Raw genomic sequence first — 21,726 nt, 5'->3', positions numbered from 1 at the left:
AGCGACAGCGAGCTAGAGAGAGAGCGACAGCGAGCTAAAGAGAGAGCGACAGCGAGCTAGAGAGAGAGCGACAGCGAGCTAGAGAGAGAGCTAGAGAGAGAGCGACAGCGAGCTAGAGAGAGAGCGACAGCGAGCTAGAGAGAGAGCGACAGCGAGCTAGAGAGAGAGCGACAGCGAGCTAGAGAGAGAGCGACAGCGAGCTAGAGAGAGAGGGCGACAGCGAGCTAGAGAGAGAGGGCGACAGCGAGCTAGAGAGAGAGGGCGACAGCGAGCTAGAGAGAGAGGGCGACAGCGAGCTAGAGAGAGAGGGCGACAGCGAGCTAGAGAGAGAGGGCGACAGCGAGCTAGAGAGAGAGGGCGACAGCGAGCTAGAGAGAGAGGGCGACAGCGAGCTAGAGAGAGAGGGCGACAGCGAGCTAGAGAGAGAGGGCGACAGCGAGCTAGAGAGAGAGGGCGACAGCGAGCTAGAGAGAGAGGGCGACAGCGAGCTAGAGAGAGAGGGCGACAGCCAGCTAGAGAGAGAGGGCGACAGCCAGCTAGAGAGAGAGGGCGACAGCGAGCTAGAGAGAGAGGGCGACAGCGAGCTAGAGAGAGAGGCGACAGCGAGCGAGAGAGAGGGCGACAGCGAGCTAGAGAGAGAGGGCGACAGCGAGCTAGAGAGAGAGCGACAGCGAGCTAGAGAGAGAGCGACAGCGAGCTAGAGAGAGAGCGACAGCGAGCTAGAGAGATCTTGCGACAGCGAGCTAGAGAGAGAGCGACAGCGAGCTAGAGAGAGAGCGACAGCGAGCTAGAGAGAGAGCGACAGCGAGCTAGAGAGAGAGCGACAGCGAGCTAGAGAGAGAGCGACAGCGAGCTAGAGAGAGAGCGACAGCGAGCTAGAGAGAGAGAGCGACAGCGAGCTAGAGAGAGAGAGCGACAGCGAGCTAGAGAGAGAGAGCGACAGCGAGCTAGAGAGAGAGAGCGACAGCGAGCTAGAGAGAGAGAGCGACAGCGAGCTAGAGAGAGACAGAGAGAATGGAGACAGGTAGAAACATACTGTAGGTTGGACCGGGTCCAGGAGAGACAGGTAGAGACGTAGGTTGGACCAGGAGAGACAGGTAGAGACGTAGGTTGGACCAGGTCCAGGAGAGACAGGTAGAGACGTAGGTTGGACCAGGAGAGACAGGTAGAGACGTAGGTTGGACCAGGAGAGACAGGCAGAGACGTAGGTTGGACTAGGTCCAGGAGAGACAGGTAGAGACGTTGGTTGGACCAGGTCCAGGACAGACAGGTAGAGACGTAGGTTGGACCAGGTCCAGGACAGACAGGTAGAGACGTTGGTTGGACCAGGTCCAGGACAGACAGGTAGAGACGTTGGTTGGACCAGGTCCAGGACAGACAGGTAGAGACGTAGGTTGGACCGGGTCCAGGAGAGACAGGTAGAGACGTAGGTTGGACTGGGTCCAGGAGAGACAGGTAGAGACGTAGGTTGGACTGGGTCCAGGAGAGACAGGTAGAGACGTTGGTTGGACTAGGTCCAGGAGAGACAGGTAGAGACGTTGGTTGGACCAGGTCCAGGACAGACAGGTAGAGACGTAGGTTGGACCAGGTCCAGGACAGACAGGTAGAGACGTAGGTTGGACCGTGTCCAGGAGAGACCGGTAGAGACTAATGGAGATGGAGGTGAGGTAGACAGAGGTCCAGGTGAATGTAGATGGAGGTGAGGTAGACAGAGGTAGAGATGAATGGAGATGGAGATGAGGTAGACAGAGGTAGAGATGAATGGAGATGCAGATGAGGTAGACAGAGGTAGAGATGAATGGAGATGGAGATGAGGTAGACAGAGGTAGAGATGAATGGAGATGGAGATGAGGTAGACAGAGGTAGAGATGAATGGAGATGGAGATGAGGTAGACAGAGGTAGAGATGAATGGAGATGGAGATGAGGTAGACAGAGGTAGAGATGAATGGAGATGGAGATGAGGTAGACAGAGGTAGAGATGAATGGAGATGGAGATGAGGTAGACAGAGGTAGAGATGAATGGAGATGGAGATGAGGTAGACAGAGGTAGAGATGAATGGAGATGGAGGTGAGGTAGACAGAGGTAGAGACTAATGGAGATGGAGATGAGGTAGACAGAGGTAGAGATGAATGGAGATGGAGATGGAGATGAGGTAGACAGAGGTAGAGATGAATGGAGATGGAGATGAGGTAGACAGAGGTAGAGATGAATGGAGATGGAGGTGAGGTAGACAGAGGTAGAGACTAATGGAGATGGAGGTGAGGTAGACAGAGGTAGAGATGAATGGAGATGGAGATGAGGTAGACAGAGGTAGAGATGAATGGAGATGGAGATGAGGTAGACAGAGGTAGAGATGAATGTAGATAGAGGTGAGGTAGACAGGTAGAGATGAATGTAGATAGAGGTGAGGTAGACAGGTAGAGATGAATGTAGATGGAGGTGACATAGACAGAGGTAGATGGAGGTAGACAGGTAGAGATGAATGTAGATAGAGGTGAGGTAGACAGGTAGAGATGAATGTAGATGGAGGTGACATAGACAGAGGTAGATGGAGGTAGACAGGTAGAGATGAATGTAGATAGAGGTGAGGTAGACAGGTAGAGATGAATGTAGATAGAGGTGAGGTAGACAGGTAGAGATGAATGTAGATGGAGGTGACATAGACAGAGGTAGATGGAGGTAGACAGGTAGAGATGAATGTAGATAGAGGTGACATAGACAGAGGTCCAGGTGAATCAGGAGACTTACAGCGCAGACGAAGCAGGTGTCGTGCCAACTGTGTCCCAAGGCCTCTAGGAAGCGGTCCCCAGCATCGATCTTAAAGTCACAGCCATGACACTTAGTACCAAACATCTTCTCATAATCTGCACGGAGAGAAGGGGGGTTGAGGAGAGACAGAGGAAGAAGGGGGGTTGAGGAGAGACAGAGGAAGAAGGGGGGTTGAGGAGAGACAGGAAGAAGGGGGGTTGAGGAGAGACAGAGGGAGGGGGAAGTTTGAACAGTGGGTTAACTGCCCTCCCTCCTCTAACCACTAGGCCACCTGCCTCCCTCCTCTAACCACTAGGCCACCTGCCTCCCTCCTCTAACCACTAGGCCACCTGCCTGCCTCCCTCCTCTAACCACTAGGCCACCTGCCTCCCTCCTCTAACCACTAGGCTATGAGATCAGTGATGTCTCTGCATGTAAGGAAGGGATGAGATCAGTGATGTCTCTGCGTGTAGGGAAGGGATGAGATCAGTGATGTCTCTGCGTGTAGGGAAGGGATGAGATCAGTGATGTCTCTGCATGTAGGGAAGGGATGAGATCAGTGATGTCTCTGCGTGTAGGGAAGGGATGAGATCAGTGATGTCTCTGCATGTAGGGAAGGGATGAGATCAGTGATGTCTCTGCATGTAAGGAAGGGATGAGATCAGTGATGTCTCTGCATGTAAGGAAGGGATGAGATCAGTGATGTCTCTGCGTGTAAGGAAGGGATGAGATCAGTGATGTCTCTGCGTGTAGGGAAGGGATGAGATCAGAGATGAAGGGATGAGAGAGAGGAGATCGCTCCACAGCGACAGATCGCTCCACAGCGACAGATCGCTCCACAGCGACAGATCGCTCCACAGCGACAGATCGGCTCCACAGCGACAGATCGGCTCCACAGCGACAGATCGCTCCACAGCGACAGATCGCTCCACAGCGACAGATCGCTCCACAGCGACAGATCGCTCCACAGCGACAGATCGGCTCCACAGCGACAGATCGGCTCCACAGCGACAGATCGCTCCACAGCGACAGATCGCTCCACAGATTTAAATGGATTTTTCCCATTTTCTTTTCCCCATCTCAGGGACTTGAAGAAAGTGGCAGGCTTTAGAGACAGTACTCAGAGCGTGTGTGTGTGTGTGTGTGTGTGTGTGTGTGTGTGTGTGTGAGAGACAGCAGGACAATCCCAGAGAGGTGCTGAGGCTGCAAAATGTTATCAACTCTGAAGGCATTATTCTGAGTACTCCCTCTGATAACAAACAACCCACTCCTGAGCTGTGTGAGTGTGTGAGAGAGCAACAGCGTGTGTGTCGAGAGATGCATTATGACCCATGAAACCAATCACAGCAGCACAATAGAGAAAGCAGAAGCTCCATTTATAAACTCAGCAACAAAAAACAGAGACATCCTCTCACTGTCAACTGCGTTTATTTTCAGCAAACTTAAATGTGTAAATATTTGTATGAACATAACAAGATTCAACAACTGAGACATAAACAGTACGAGCAGTATGGCTGGTGGCATTGTCATGCTGGAGGGTCATGTCAGGATGAGCCTGCAGGAAGGGTACAACATGAGGGAGGAGGATGTCTTCCCTGTAATGACAACAAGCTCAGTCCGATGATGCTGTGACACACCGCCCCAGACCATGACAGACCCTCCAACTCCAAATCGATCCCGCTCCAGATTACAGGCCTCGGTGAAACACTCATTCCTTCCACTATAAACACGAATCCGACCATCACCCCTGGTGAGACAAAACCACGACTCGTCAGTGAAGAGCACTTCTTGCCAATCCTGTCTGGTCCAGTGACGGTGGGTTTGTGCCCATAGGCGACATTGTTGCCGGTGATGTCTAATGAGGACCTGCCTTACAACAGGCCTACAAGCCCTCAGTCCAGCCTATTGCAGACAGTCTGAGCACTGATGGAGGGATTGTGCGTTCCTGGTGTAACTCGGGCAGTTGTTGCCATCCTGTATCTGTCCTGCAGGTGTGATGTTCGGATGTACCGATCCTGTGCAGGTGTTGTTACACGTGGTCTGCCACTGCGAGGACGATCAGCTGTCCGTCCAGTCTGCCTGTAGCGCTGTCTTAGGCGTCTCACAGTACGGATATTGCAATTTATTGCCCTGGCCACATCTGCAGTCCTCATGCCTCCTTGCAGCATGCCTAAGGAATGTTCACGCAGATGAGCAGGGACCCTGGGCATCTTTATTTTGGTGTATTTCAGAGTCAGTAGAACGGCCTCTTTCGGGTCCTAAGTTTTCATAACTGTGACCTTAATTGCCCACCGTCTGTAAGCTGTTAGTGTCTTAACAACCGTTCCACAGGTGCATGTTCATTAGTTGTTTATGGGTCATTGAACAAGCATGGGAAACGGTGTTTAACCTCTTACATCTATGGGGGCGCTATTTCATTTTTGGATGAAAAACGTTCCCGTTTTAAACAAGATATTTTGTCACAAAAAGATGCTCGACTATGCATATAATTGCTACCGTTCGAAAGAAAACACTCTGACGTGTCCAGAAATACAAAGATCTTCTCTGTGCGTGCCCTATAACGTGAGCTTCAGGCAAAACCAAGATGAGATGGCATCCAGGAAATGACAAGGATTTTTGAGGCTCTGTTTTCCATGGTCTCCTTATATGGCTGTGAACACGAGAGGAGCAAGTCTGCCCTTTCTGCCGTTTCCCCAAGGTGTCTGCAGCATTGTGACGTATTTGTAGGCAGATCATTGGAAGATTGACCATAACAGACCACATTTACCACGTGTCCGCCCGGTGTCCTGCGCCGAAATTGGTGCGCAAAAGTCACCTGCCAGTATTTTTCCATACGATACAGAGAGTAAAGCAAGCTTCCACGAACTGCATGTCAATGAAGAGATATGTGAAAAAACACCTTGAGGACTGATTCCAAACAACGTTTGCCATGTTTCGGCCGATATTATGTAGTTAATCCGGAAAAGTTTTACGTTGTAGGTGACTGCATTTTCGGTTCGTTTCGGTAGCCAGACGCAATGTAGAAAACGGAACGATTTCTCCTACACACAGACGCTTTCAGGAAACACTGCGCATTTGGTATGTGACTGAGAGTCTCCTCATTGATAACATCAGAAGCTCTTCAAAGGTAAATGATTTTATTTATTTGGTTATCTGGTTTTTGTGAAAATGTTGCGTGCTACATGCTACACAAAATGCTATGCTAGCTTTGCATACTCTTACACAAATTAGTCAATTTCTATGGTTCAAAAGCATATTTTGAAAATCTGAGATGACAGTGTTGTTAAGAAAAGGCTAAGCTTGAGAGCAGACGCATTATTTTCATTTTATTTGCGATTTTCAGAAATCGTTAACGTTGCGTTATGCTAATGAGCCTGAGGCTTGAGTCACGATCCCGGATCCGGGATGGGGAGTTTCAAGAAGTTAAACCCTTTACAATGAAGATCTGTGGAGTTATTTGGATTCTTACGAATTATCTTTGAAAGACAGGGTCCTGAAAAAGGGACGTTTCTTTTTTTTGCTCAGTTTATAAACTAATAGACAAACACATAACATAAACTTCAGCTAAGTAGATGCTCCCATACGAAGTAATCATTTATAGAAGCAGTAGATGGAGCGAGAGAAAGCACTGAGACAACCTGTCCACACCAAAAGTCTGTGAATGTGTAGTACATGTAGTTTAACTCAATATTTCTCTAACCTCAAACAATTTTCCCTCTGTTTTGATTGAAAAATTAGAACCTCACCTCTCTCACAGTAAGGTTCTCCCTCCTCCATATAGAAGGCCTGGTTTCTGATGGGGCTCTTACAGGCAGCACACATGAAACACTGGACATGGTAGGTCATCTTCAGAGCATGCATGATATCCTAAACAGAGGAAGGAAAGAAAGGGGGGTCAGGCCTCAGCTTACAGGTACATTGTGTCCTGCTAAACTAGCTTGTGGTCCATATTCCTCTCGTCTTGGTGTGTTTGTTTGTTTTATGCCCCGTCCCCACAGCAAGACTCTTGGCTGTTGTAAATAAGAATTTGTTCTTAATTGACTTGCTGGCTGGGTTTTCGGTGCATCGGCAAGACAGAACAGCTGCCTCCGGTAACACTTGATGGGTTGATGGTCTGTGTCTATTTGTCAATAACAGCTGGTCTGCAAAACCTAACATTAAAAGAAGTCTCAAGGTTTTGCTTGCCTGAGGTAGAGTACCTCATGATAAGCTGTAGACCCCACTATTTACCAAGAGAGTTTTCATATATATGTTTCCTAGCTGACAATTACCACTACAATCCGATGCTGGCACTAAGACAGCACTCAGCGAGCTGTATAAGGCCATAATCAAACAAGAAAAAGCAAATCCAGAGGCGGCGCTCCTAGTGGCCGGGGGTTTTAATGCAGGAAAACTTAAATCCATTCCTCATGTGCAACCAGAGAGAAAAGAAAAAATTCTAGACCACCTTTACTCCCCACCACACAGAGATGCAAAGCTCTCCCTCGCCCTCCATTTGGCAAATCTGAACATAATTCTATCCTCCTGATTCAAAAACTAAAGCAGGAAGTACTGGTGACTCGCTCAATACGAAAGTGGTCAGATGACACAGAGGCTAAGCTACAGGACTGTTTTGCCATCACAGACTGGAACATGTTCCGGTGTTCATCCAATAAGCATCGAGGGGTATACCACATCAGTCACCGGCTTCATCAATAAGTGCATTGAGGCCGTTGTCGCCACAGTGACCGTACATACAGTACATACCACAACCAGAAGCCATGGATTACAGGCAGAATCCGCATTGAGCTAAAGGCTAGAGCTGCTGCTTTCAAGGAGCAGGAATCAAACCCGGAAGGTTATAAGAAATTCCGCTATGCTCTCCGACGAACCATCAAACAGGCAAAGCGTCACTACAGGACTAAGTTTGAATCCTACGACACCGGCTATGACGCTCCTCGGGTTCGCAAATTATTACGGACTACAAAAGGGAAGCCCAGCCGTGAGCTGACCAGTGACACGAGCCTACCAGACGAGATAAATTACCTCTTTGCGTGCTTCGAGGCAAGCAACACTGAAACATGCATGAGAGCACCAGCTGTTCCGGATGACTGTGTGATCACGCTCTCCGCAGCCGATGTGAGGTGACCTTTAAAAAGGTCAACTTTCACAAGGCCAGAAGGATCACCAGGACGTGTATGCGCTGACCAACTGGCAAGTGTCTTCACTGTCCCTGACCGAGTCTGTACTACCTACATGTTTCAAACAAAGCACCATATGCCCAAGGAAGCGACCTGCCCAAATGTCCCGTAGCACTTACATCTGTAGCCATGAAATGCCTTGAAAAGAGTGGTCATAACTCACATCAACAGCATCATCCCAGAAACCCTAGACTCACTCCCATTCACATACCGGCCCAACAAATCCACAGATGACGAAATCTCTATTTCACTCCACACTACCCTTTCACACCTGGACAAAAGGAACACCTATGTCAGAATGCTGTTCATTGACGACAGCTCAGAATTCAACACCATAGTGCCCTCAAAGCTCATCACTAAGCCAAGGACCCTGGGACTAAACCCCTCCCTCTGCAACTGGATCCTGGACTTTCTGACTGGCCGCCCCAAGGTGGTGAGGGTAGGCAACAATACATCTGTCATGCTGCTCACCAACACAGGGGCCCCTCAGGGGTCCGTGCTTAGTCCCCTCATGTACTCCCTATTCACCCACGACTGCGTGGACAAGCACGACTCCAACACCATCATTAACTTTGCCGACGACACAGCGTTCTGATCACCGACAATGAGACAGCCTATAGGGAGGAGGTCAGAGACCTGGCAGTGTGGTGCAAGACAAAGGAGATGATCGTGGACTACAGGAAAAGAACGGCCTATGATGCTACCATTCTCATCGACGGAGCTGTAGTGGAGCAGGTTGAGAGCTTCAAGTTCCTAGGAGTCCACATCACCATCAAACTATCATAGTCCAAACACACCAAGACAGTCGTGAAGAGGGCACGACATTGCCTATTCTCCCTCAGGAGACTGAAATGATTTGGCATTGGTCCCCAGATCCTCAAAAAGTTCTACAGCTGCACCATCGAGAGCATCCTGACCGGTTTCATCACCGCCTGGTATGGCAACTGGTCGGCATCTGACCGTAAGGCGCCACAGAGGGTAGTGCATACGGCCCAGTACATCACTGGGGCCAAGCTTCCTGCCATCAAAGGAAGGCTCTAAAAATTGTCAAAGAATCCAGCCATCCAAGTCATAGACTGTTCTCTCTATGACTGTTCTCAACCGGTACCGTAGCGCCAAGTCTAGGTCCAAACGGCTCCTTAACATCTTCTATCCCCAAGACATAAGACTGCTGAACAGTTCATCAAAATGGCCACCAGACTATTTACACTGACCCCCCCCATTTGTTTTGTACACTGCTGCTACTCTCTGTTTATTATCTATGCATAGTCACTTCACCCCGACCTGCATGTACATATTACCTCAATTACCATGACTAACCAGCATATCGACTCTGTAGCGGTACCCCCTGTATATAGCCTCCACATTGACTCTGTACTGGTACCCCCTGTATATACCCTCCACATTGACTCCGTACCGGTACCCCCTGTATATAGCCTCCACATTGACTCTGTACCGGTACCCCCTGTATATAGCCTCCACATTGACTATGTACTGGTACCCCTGTATATAGCCTCCACATTGACTCTGTACCGGTACCCCTGTATATAGCCTCCACATTGACTCTGTACCGGTACCCCCTGTATATAGCCTCCACATTGACTCTGTACCGGTACCACCTGTATATAGCCTCCACATTGACTCTGTACCGGTACCCCCTGTATATAGCCTCCACATTGACTCTGTAGCGGTACCCCCTGTATATAGCCTCCACATTGACTCTGTTATTATTACCTTGACTACCTACATGTACATATTACCTCAACTAACCAGCATATTGTACCGGTACCCGCCTCGTTATTGTTATTTTGTGTGACTTTAGTTTATTTTGTAAATATTTTCTTAACTCTTATTTTTCTAAAAACCGCACTGTTGGTTAACCTGTTGCGACTCGACTCTAGGGGGCAGTATTTTCATTTTTGGAGAAAAAAAAACATTCCCGTTTTAAAACAGGATATTTTGTCAGGACAAGATGCTAGAAAATGCATATAATTGACAGCTTTGGATAGAAAACACTCTTAACGTTTCCAAAACTGTAAAGATATTGTCTGTGAGTATAACAGAACTGATGTTGCAGGCGAAAGCCTGAGAAAAAAAAATCCAATCCGGAAGTGCCCCAGGTTTTGAAAGCGCTGCGAGCCAATGAGTCCCCATTGAATGTGCTATGAACCAGCTTACGCTTTCTACGTATTCCCCAAGGTGTCTACAGCATTGTAACGTAGTTTTACGCATTTATGTTGAAGAATACCCGTAGGGGGCTACATTGCGCAAGTGGTCACATGATGCTCCCGGAGAGAAAATCTTGCGTAAAGTACAGAGGTAGCCATTATTCCATTATTCGCTTCTACTGAGAAACCAATTGTCCCGGTGGATATATTATCTAATAGATATTTGAAAAACACCTTGAGGATTGATTCTAAACAACGTTTGCCATGTTTGTGTCGATATTATGGAGCTATTTTGGAATATTTTTCGGCGTTGTGGTGACCGCAATTTCCGGTCGATTTCTCAGCCAAACGTGAAGAACAAAGGGAGCTATTTCGCCTACAAAAATAATATTTTGGGAAGAAATGAACTTTGGCTATCTACCTGGGAGTCTCGTGAGTGAAAACATCCTAAGTTCATCAAAGGTAAACAATTTAATTTGATTGCTTTTCTGATTTTCGTGACAAGGTTGCCTGCTGCTAGCAAGGCATAATGCTATGCTAGGCGAACGATAAACTTACACAAATGCTTGTCTAGCTTTGGCTGTAAAGCATATTTTGAAAATCTGAGATGACAGGATGATTAACAAAAGGCTAAGCTGTGTTCCAATATATTTCACTTGTGATTTTCATGAATATGAATATTTTCTAGGAAGATTTATGTTCGTTGCGTTATGCTAATTAGTGTCAGATGATGACAACGGCCCCGTTCACGGGATGGGGTGTCACTAAAGGTTAAGGGTTTGTAAGTCAGCATTTCACTGTGAGGTCTACTACACCTGTTGTATTCAGCATTTCACTGTGAGGTCTACTACACCTGTTGTATTCAGCATTTCACTGTAAGGTCTACTACACCTGTTGTATTCAGCATTTCACTGTGAGGTCTACACCTGTTGTATTCATCATTTCACTGTAAGGTCTACTACACCTGTTTTATTCAGCATTTCACTGTGAGGTCTACTACACCTGTTGTATTCAGCATTTCACTGTGAGGTCTACTACACCTGTTGTATTCAGCATTTCACTGTAAGGTCTACTACACCTGTTTTATTCAGCATTTCACTGTGAGGTCTACTACACCTGTTGTATTCATCATTTCACTGTGAGGTCTACTACACCTGTTGTATTCATCATTTCACTGTAAGGTCTACTACACCTGTTGTATTCAGCATTTCACTGTGAGGTCTACTACACCTGTTGTATTCAGCATTTCACTGTAAGGTCTACTACACCTGTTGTATTCATCATTTCACTGTAAGGTCTACTACACCTGTTGTATTCAGCATTTCACTGTGAGGTCTACTACACCTGTTGTATTCAGCATTTCACTGTAAGGTCTACTATACCTGTTGTATTCAGCGCATGTGACAAATAAAAAATATAAAACAGTATTATCATGGATGATGGTAGAAAGACAGATCTCACCCCTACGATCGTCTTCTTGCATTTGGCACAGTTGGGAGCGTAGCGGTTATCATAACACTTGGTGCAGAAGATGGAGCCTTTCTCCTCAAAGAATCCTCCCTCGTCCAACATCACCTTACACTGGGAACACTGGAACTCTTCTGGGTGCCAAGACTGACCCAGAGCCACCAGGTACCGGCCCCTAGACACACACGCACACACAGAGAGAGAGACACACACACACACACAACGCAGAGACACACACACAGAGAGAGAGACACACACAGAGAGAGAGAGACACACACAGAGAGAGAGAGACACACACACAGAGAGAGAGACACACACACAGAGAGAGAGACACACACACAGAGAGAGAGACACACACAGAGAGAGAGAGACACACACACACGCACGCACACACAGAGAGACACACACACACACACACACACAGACAGACACACAGAGAGAGACACACACACACAGAGAGAGACACACACACACAGACAGACACGCACGCACGCACAGAGAGAGAGACACACACACACGCACACACACACAGAGAGAGACACACACACACACACAGAGACACACACACACACAGAGACACACACACACACAGAGACACACACACACACACACACAGAGACACACACACACACAGAGACACACACACACACAGAGACACACACACACACACACACACACACACAGAGAGAGACACACACACACAGAGAGAGACACACACACACACAACGCAGAGACACACACACAGAGAGAGACACACACAGAGAGAGAGAGAGAGAGACACACACACAGAGAGAGAGACACACACACAGAGAGAGAGACACACACACACACCGAGAGACACACACACACACACAGAGAGAGAGACACACACACAGAGAGAGAGACACACACACAGAGAGAGAGACACACACACAGAGAGAGAGACACACACAGAGAGAGAGACACACACACAGAGAGAGAGACACACACACACACACACACACACACACACAACACTAGCTAGTTGAGCCCAGCTGGGAGTAACAGAGGTTTCTACAGTGCCTGTTAGGACACAGCTCTTTTAAATGGGAATAGTGATCCTATCGTCACTGACACGACTTACTGTGTGAATCCACTTAACTGTCAGCTACTAATCTAACGGTGTTAGGCCGCTCCAGTTCAGCAGAGAACTTCTCCAAAGAATAATGATGAGGTTATATAAAGACTATTCCCTGGTCAGGTAGTAACCGAAAGGTTGCAAGTTCAAACCCCCGAGCTGACAAGGTACAAATCTGTCGTTCTGCCCCTGAACAGGCAGTTAACCCACTGTTCCTAGGCTGTCATTGAAAATAAGAATTTGTTCTTAACTGACTTGCCTGGTTAATTAAAGGTAAAATAAACTAAATGTAAAAAAAACAAGAAATAAAAACAAACAAAAAAACATGGTCAGCAGTTCAATGAAATAAATCCAGTCTGTTATTATTATTATTATTATTAGTATTATTATTATTATTATGAAATGATATTTGTGGGAGTTCATCCTCTCTACAGTACACTACTTCTTCATTTAGGACTGATGTAAGGAACAGCAGTTGTTGTATTGACCCGATATGGAGCTACTTTTTCATTCAGAGTTTTGGTTAAAAAAAAATGCAATATGTTAAGAATTGTGTGATATTTCAGGCTTTGCTGGCTCTAGTGTTCATAGATATAACAGACAGGGGGCAGTAGTAAATAAAGGCCTTGTAGTTACTAATCTAACAGACAGTGGGCAGTAGTAATTAAAGGCCTTGTAGTTATTAACAAGGGGCAGTAGTAATTAAAGGCCTTGTAGTTATTAACAGGGGGCAGTAGTAATTAAAGGCCTTGTAGTTATTAATCTAACAGACAGGGGGCAGTAGTAATGTAAGGCCTTGTAGTTATTGATCTAACAGACAGGGGGCAGTAGTAATTAAAGGCCTTGTAGTTATTAATCTAACAGACAGGGGGCAGTAGTAATTAAAGGCCTTGTAGTTATTAATCTAACAGACAGGGGGCAGTAGTAATGTAAGGCCTTGTAGTTATTGATCTAACAGACAGGGGGCAGTAGTAATTAAAGGCCTTGTAGTTATTAATCTAACAGACAGGGGGCAGTAGTAATTAAAAGCCTTGTAGTTACTAACAGGGGGCAGTAGTAAATAAAGGCCTTGTAGTTACTAACAGGGGGCAGTAGTAAATAAAGGCCTTGTAGTTACTAACAGGGGGCAGTAGTAATTAAAGGCCTTGTAGTTACTAACAGGGGGCAGTAGTAATTAAAGGCCTTGTAGTTATTAATCTAACAGACAGGGGCCAGTACAGTCCTAGGGTTCCCACCTAATGATCTTGTTGCAGGCTCCACAGAGAGGGGTACTTCCGCTGTCCTCGGGTGCCTGCTGAGCCGCCTGTAGGATAGAGGAGCGGTTCTGCATGGGCGTTGGCTGGGCCGGCTGCCTGTGCTGGGTCAGAACCGTACTGGTCTTGTCTGGGGCGTAACGGTCAGCGAACCCTGGGTCGGTCACCCACGGAGGACGTACCAGAGGACCAGCCGTGACTGGAGCTGGAGTCTTAGAGGCTGGAGAACCCAGAGCAATGCTTTAATGCAACGCATTCAACAGGGAGACTCCTATAGTGTCTTATAAGGAACCATGGGAATGTATGAATGCTTATAGCACGTGTTACAATGTATAACTATGCTTATAATATGTGCTATAATAGATATTTTAAAGCTTATAAAACATGTTATAATGCATCTAACGAATAAATAAAAGGCTTGGATTTATGTTATAATTACCAGAACCTGTCATTTGAACTCTGACCTGCAGAGACTCACCGTCAGGTTTGTCTGCTGTCTGGGTCTTAGCAGGTGACTGAGAGGCCTTGACGCTGGGGAGAAAAAACACACTCCCTTAAAGACCATGTGCTTTAGGGTTACCATGGTGACTCAGAAGAGGAAGAGTGGCAGCAGTGTCTGACATCATCATTACCATCATCATCGTCGAGGGAGTTCTGTGGTCATTTTGACATGGAAGGAGCATAATGGTAAAATCATTGCGAGGATTGCTCCCTTATCTCTCTCTGTGACTCTACCACCACTTACAGGAAGTGGACTGGGAATTGTTACACGGTGTAGTTATGGCTCCTCCAGACAGCACATTGACTGAGGTTTGTACAGTGGCAAGGAACAGTATGTGAATCCTTTGGAATTACCTGGACGTCTGCATAAATTGGTCTTAAAATTTGATCTGATCTTCATCTAAGTCACAACAATAGACAAACACAGTCTGCTTAAACTAAAAACACACAAACAATTATATGTTTTCATGTCTTTATAGAACACACAGTGTAAACATTCACAGTGTAGAGAGGGAAAAGTATTTAATAACAGGTTGATCCTCCTTTGGCAGCAATAACCTCAACCAAACGTTTTCTGTAGTTGTAGATCAGACCTGCACAACAGTCAGGAGGAATTTAGGACCATTTCTCTTTACAAAACTGTTTCAGTTCAGCAATATTCTTGGGATGTCTGGTATGAACTGCTCTCTTGAGGTCACGCCACAGCATCTCAATCAGGTTGAGGTCAGGACTGACTGGGCCACTCGGGTTGAGGCCAGGACTCTGACTGGGCCACTCGGGTTGAGGTCAGGACTCTGACTGGGCCACTCGGGTTGAGGGCAGGACTCTGACTGGGCCACTCGGGTTGAGGGCAGGACTCTGACTGGGCCACTCGGGTTGAGGGCAGGACTCTGACTGGGCCACTCGGGTTGAGGCCAGGACTCTGACTGGGCCACTCGGGTTGAGGCCAGGACTCTGACTGGGCCACTCGGGTTGAGGCCAGGACTCTGACTGGGCCACTCGGGTTGAGGCCAGGACTCTGACTGGGCCACTCGGGTTGAGGCCAGGACTCTGACTGGGCCACTCGGGTTGAGGCCAGGACTCTGACTGGGCCACTCGGGTTGAGGCCAGGACTCTGACTGGGCCACTCGGGTTGAGGCCAGGACTCTGACTGGGCCACTCGGGTTGAGGTCAGGACTCTGACTGGGCCACTCAGGTTGAGGTCAGGACTCTGACTGGGCCACTCGGGTTGAGGTCAGGACTCTGACTGGGCCACTCGGGTTGAGGTCAGGACTCTGACTGGGCCACTCGGGTTGAGGTCAGGACTCTGACTGGGCCACTCGGGTTGAGGCCAGGACTCTGACTGGGCCACTCGGGTTGAGGTCAGGACTCTGACTGGGCCACTCGGGTTGAGGTCAGGACTCTGACTGGGCCACTCGGGTTGAGGTCAGGACTCTGACTGGGCCACTCAGGTTGAGGTCAGGACTCTGACTGGGCCATTCCAGAAGGCGTATTTTATTCTGTTGAAGCCATTCTGTTGTTGATTTACTTCTGTGTTGTGGTTCGTTGTCCTGTTGCGTCATCCAACTTCTGTTGAGCTTCAACTGGCGGACAGATAGCCTAACATTCTCCTGCAAAATGTCTTGATGAACTTGGGAATTCATTTCCCCGTCGTACTTTTGGAACCCTTTCCAGCTTCATGCAAGTCAACGATTCTTAATCTTAGGTCTTCTGAGATCTCTGTAGTTCGAGGCCTGGTTTACATCAGACAATGGTTCTTGTGAGTGTTTTTTATAGGGCAAGGCAGCTCTAACCAACATCTCCAATCTCATCTCTTTGATTGGACTCCAGGTTAGCTGACTCCTGACTCCAACTAGCTTTTGGAGAAGTCATTAGCCTAGGGGGTTTCACATACTTTTCCCAGCCAATAATTTGTGTGTTATCAGTTTAAGCAGACTGTGTTTTTCAACCACTCCACTAATTTCTAGTTAACAAACTGTAGTTTTGGCAAGTCGGTTAGGACATCTACTTTGTGAATGACAAGTCATTTTTCCAACAATTGTTTACAGACCGATGATTTCACTAATAATGTCCTATATCACAATTCCAGTGGGTCAGAAGTTTACATACACTAAGTTGACTGTGCCTTTAAACAGCTTGGAAAATTCCAGAAAATGATGTCATGGCTTTAGAAGTTTATATGCAAGTATAAACATCATGGGACCACGCGGCCATCATACCGCTCAGGAAGGAGACACGTTCTGTCTCCTAGAGATGAACGTACTTTGAGGCAAAAAGCGCAAATCAATCCCAGAACAACAGCAAAGGACCCTGTGAAGATGCTGCAAGAAACAGGAACAAAAGTATCTATATCCAAAGTAAAAACAAGTCCTATATTGACATAACCTGACAGATCGCTCAGCAAGGAAGAAGCCACTGCTCCAAAACCACCATAAAAAAGCCAGAATACGGTTTGCAACTGCACATGGGGACAAAGATCGTACTTTTTGGAGAAATGTCCTCTGGTCTGATTAAACATTAATAGAACTGTTTGGTCATAATGACCATCGTTGTGTTTGGAGGAAAAATGGGGAGGCTTGCAAGCCGACAAAGCCTTGATCTCAATCCTATAGAAAATTTGAGGGCAGAACTGAAAAAGCGTGTGCGAGCAAGGAGGCCTACAACCCTGACTCAGTTACACCATCTCTGTCAGGAGGAATAGGCCCAAATTCACCCAACTTACTGTATTTCATTTAGGTAATCTGTTCCCAAGTATTCCCACTTGAAAGAGACGTGATCGTCTCTCGATGTAATTAAGGTACGGAATGAATGTAAATGACAATTTGTTATTTTTAACTCCGGCCAAACTCGAACCCGGATGACACTGGGCAAATTGTGCACCGCACTATGGAACTCCCAATCACGGCCGGTTGTGATACAGCCTGGAATCGAACCAGGGTCTATAGTGACGCCTCTAGCCCTGAGATGCAGTGCCTCTGCGCCACACAGGAATTCTGGACTAAGTTGTGATCCCCCCCAACCATCCATTCCGACAGAAATCGTCACATGGCTGAATCAAGTTTGCCTTCTATAGCGTTAGTAGCATCTGTCTCAGTAACATGTGTCTTACGACTCTCTGGAACCAATTACCATCTCATTACACATCTAACAGCAGAGAGAACACAGATGTTTTACAGAGCAGTGGAAGATGTCCAGTATGTGAAAGTGGTCACATGGTAGTATAGTATAGATGTTTTACAGAGCAGTGGAAGATGTCCAGTATGTGAAAGTGGTCACATGGTAGTATAGTATAGATGTTTTACAGAGCAGTGGAAGATGTCCAGTATGTGAAAGTGGTCACATGGTAGTATTGCATGGTAGCATGGTATTGCAGAGTACAGTATAGTATTATGGAATTGTACAGTATAGTATGGTAGTATAGTATTGCAGAGTGTAGTATAGTATGGTAGTATAGTATTGCAGAGTACAGTATAGTATGGTAGTATAGTATTGCAGAGTACAGTATAGTATTATGGTATTGTAGTGTACAGTATAGTACAGTATGGAAGTATAGTATTGCAGAGTGTAGTATAGTATGGTAGTATAGTATTGCAGAGTACAGTATAGTATTATGGTATTGTAGTGTACAGTATAGTACAGTATGGCAGTATAGTATTGCAGAGTGTAGTATAGTGGTGTACAGTATAGCGGTATTGTGGTGTGCAGTATAGCATGGTAGTATAGTATTGCAGAGTACAGTATAGTGGGCAGTATAGGGGACAGTATAGTGGACAGTACAGTATAGTGGACAGTACAGTATAGTGGACAGTATAGTATAGTGGACAGTACAGTAGACAGTACAGTATAGTGGACAGTACAGTATAGTGGACAGTACAGTATAGTGGACAGTACAGTATAGTGGACAGTATAGTAGACAGTACAGTATAGTGGACAGTAGAGTAGACAGTATAGTATAGTGGACAGTATAGTGGACAGTATAGTGGGCAGTACAGTATAGTGGACAGTACAGTATAGTGGACAGTACAGTAGACAGTATAGTATAGTGGACAGTACAGTATAGTGGACAGTATAGTAGACAGTATAGTGGACAGTACAGTATAGTGGACAGTACAGTATAGTGGACAGTATATTTACATTACATTTAAGTCATTTAGCAGACGCTCTTATCCAGAGCGACAGTACAGTATAGTGGACAGTAAAGAGACAGTACAGTATAGTGGACAGTACAGAGACAGTATAGTATAGTGGACAGTACAGTATAGTGGACAGTACAGTATAGTGGACAGTATAGTGGACAGTATAGAGACAGTACAGTATAGTGGACAGTATAGAGACAGTATAGTATAGTGGACAGGACAGTATAGTGGACAGGACAGTATAGTGGACAGTATAGTGGACAGTATAGCATAGCGGACAGTATAGTATAGTGGACAGTATAGTGGACAGTACAGTATAGTACACAGTATAGTATAGTGGACAGTACAGTATAGTAGACAGTATAGTGGACAGTACAGTATAGTAGACAGTATAGTGGACAGTACAGCATAGTGGACAGTATAGTAGACAGTATAGTGGACAGTACAGCATAGTGGACAGTATAGTATAGTGGAGAGTACAGTATAGTAGACATTATTGTATAGTGGACAGTATAGTGGACAGTACAGTATAGTGGACAGTATAGTGGACAGTATAGTGGACAGTATGGTATAGTAGACAGTATAGTATAGTGGACAGTATAGTAGACAGTATGGTATAGTAGACAGTATAGTATAGTGGACAGTATAGTAGACAGTATAGTATAGTGGACAGTACAGTATAGTATAGTGGACAGTACAGTATAGTGGACAGTATAGTATAGTAGACAGTACAGTATAGTGGACAGTATAGTATAGTAGACATTATTGTATAGTGGACAGTATAGTGGACAGTACAGTATAGTGGACAGTATAGTATAGTGGACAGTACAGTATAGTGGACAGTATATTTGACAGTACAGTATAGTGGACAGTATATTTGACAGTACAGTATAGTATAGTGGACAGTACAGTATAGTGGACAGTATAGTGGACAGTACAGTATAGTGGACAGTACAGTATAGTGGACAGTATAGTGGACAGTACAGTATAGTGGACAGTATAGTATAGTGGACAGTATAGTGGACAGTACAGTATAGTAGACAGTATAGTGGACAGTACAGCATAGTGGACAGTATAGTAGACAGTATAGTGGACAGTACAGCATAGTGGACAGTATAGTATAGTGGAGAGTACAGTATAGTAGACATTATTGTATAGTGGACAGTATAGTGGACAGTACAGTATAGTGGACAGTATAGTGGACAGTATAGTGGACAGTATGGTATAGTGGACAGTATAGTATAGTGGACAGTATAGTAGACAGTATGGTATAGTAGACAGTACAGTATAGTGGACAGTATAGTAGACAGTACAGTATAGTGGACAGTACAGTATAGTATAGTGGACAGTACAGTATAGTGGACAGTATAGTATAGTAGACAGTACAGTATAGTGGACAGTATAGTATAGTGGACAGTACAGTATAGTGGACAGTATAGTGGACAGTACAGTATAGTGGACAGTATAGTATAGTGGACAGTACAGTATAGTGGACAGTATATTTGACAGTACAGTATAGTGGACAGTATATTTGACAGTACAGTATAGTATAGTGGACAGTACAGTATAGTGGACAGTATAGTGGACAGTACAGTATAGTGGACAGTATAGTGGACAGTACAGTATAGTGGACAGTATAGTATAGTGGACAGTACAGTATAGTAGACAGTATAGTGGACAGTACAGTATAGTAGACAGTATAGTGGACAGTACAGCATAGTGGACAGTATAGTAGACAGTATAGTGGACAGTACAGCATAGTGGACAGTATAGTATAGTGGAGAGTACAGTATAGTAGACATTATTGTATAGTGGACAGTATAGTGGACAGTACAGTATAGTGGACAGTATAGTATAGTGGACAGTACAGTATAGTGGACAGTATATTTGACAGTACAGTATAGTGGACAGTATATTTGACAGTACAGTATAGTATAGTGGACAGTACAGCATAGTGGACAGTATAGTGGACAGTATATTTGACAGTACAGTATAGTGGACAGTATATTTGACAGTACAGTATAGTATAGTGGACAGTACAGTATAGTGGACAGTATAGTGGACAGTACAGTATAGTGGACAGTACAGTATAGTGGACAGTATAGTGGACAGTACAGTATAGTGGACAGTATAGTATAGTGGACAGTACAGTATAGTGGACAGTATATTTGACAGTACAGTATAGTGGACAGTATATTTGACAGTACAGTATAGTATAGTGGACAGTACAGTATAGTGGACAGTATAGTGGACAGTATAGTATAGTGGACAGTACAGTATAGTAGACAGTATAGTGGACAGTACAGTATAGTGGACAGTACAGCATAGTGGACAGTATAGTAGACAGTATAGTGGACAGTACAGTATAGTGGACAGTATAGTGGACAGTACAGTATAGTGGACAGTATAGTAGACAGTATAGTGGACAGTACAGTATAGTGGACAGTATAGTAGACAGTATAGTGGACAGTACAGTATAGTGGACAGTATAGTATAGTGGACAGTATAGTGGACAGTATAGTGGACAGTACAGTATAGTGGACAGTATAGTGGACAGTATAGTATAGTAGACAGTATAGTATAGTGGACAGTATAGTGGACAGTATAGTATAGTGGACAGTACAGTATAGTGGACAGTATAGTGGACAGTACAGTATAGTGGACAGTATAGTATAGTGGACAGTACAGTATAGTGGACAGTATAGTATAGTGGACAGTACAGTATAGTATAGTGGACAGTATAGTATAGTGGACAGTACAGTATATTATAGTGGACAGTACAGTATAGTATAGTGGACAGTACAGTATAGTGGACAGTACAGTATAGTGGACAGTATAGTGGACAGTACAGTATAGTGGACAGTATAGTAGACAGTATAGTATAGTGGACAGTACAGTATAGTGGACAGTACAGTATATTATAGTGGACAGTACAGTATAGTGGACAGTACAGTATAGTGGACAGTACAGTATATTATAGTGGACAGTACAGTATAGTGGACAGTACAGTACATTATAGTGGACAGTACAGTATAGTGGACAGTACAGTATAGTGGACAGTACAGTATATTATAGTGGACAGTACAGTATAGTGGACAGTATAGTGGACAGTACAGTATATTATAGTGGACAGTACAGTATAGTGGATAGTACAGTATAGTGGACAGTACAGTAT

At 45.5% G+C, this 21,726-nt stretch overlaps 1 protein-coding gene across 2 annotated transcripts in view; it reads right to left on the bottom strand.

Moving 5' to 3' along the window:
- The window catches only part of LOC135545441 (PDZ and LIM domain protein 7-like), a 105,304-nt gene that overhangs the window by 7,792 nt on the left and 75,786 nt on the right, over positions 1–21,726 (bottom strand). For both annotated transcript variants that reach the window (XM_064973057.1, XM_064973058.1), the window contains exons 6-10: positions 14,393–14,445; positions 13,897–14,134; positions 11,560–11,740; positions 6,497–6,617; positions 2,751–2,866 (exon numbers count right to left, since the gene is read on the bottom strand). In XM_064973057.1, coding sequence (XP_064829129.1) covers positions 2,751–2,866; positions 6,497–6,617; positions 11,560–11,740; positions 13,897–14,134; positions 14,393–14,445 — 709 coding nt within the window. The remainder of the gene's footprint in view (positions 1–2,750; positions 2,867–6,496; positions 6,618–11,559; positions 11,741–13,896; positions 14,135–14,392; positions 14,446–21,726) is intronic.

The sequence above is a fragment of the Oncorhynchus masou genome, chromosome 9, assembly GCF_036934945.1.
Source record: "Oncorhynchus masou masou isolate Uvic2021 chromosome 9, UVic_Omas_1.1, whole genome shotgun sequence".
Taxonomy (NCBI): domain Eukaryota; kingdom Metazoa; phylum Chordata; class Actinopteri; order Salmoniformes; family Salmonidae; genus Oncorhynchus; species Oncorhynchus masou.
This window is presented reverse-complemented; position numbering and strand designations above follow the sequence as displayed.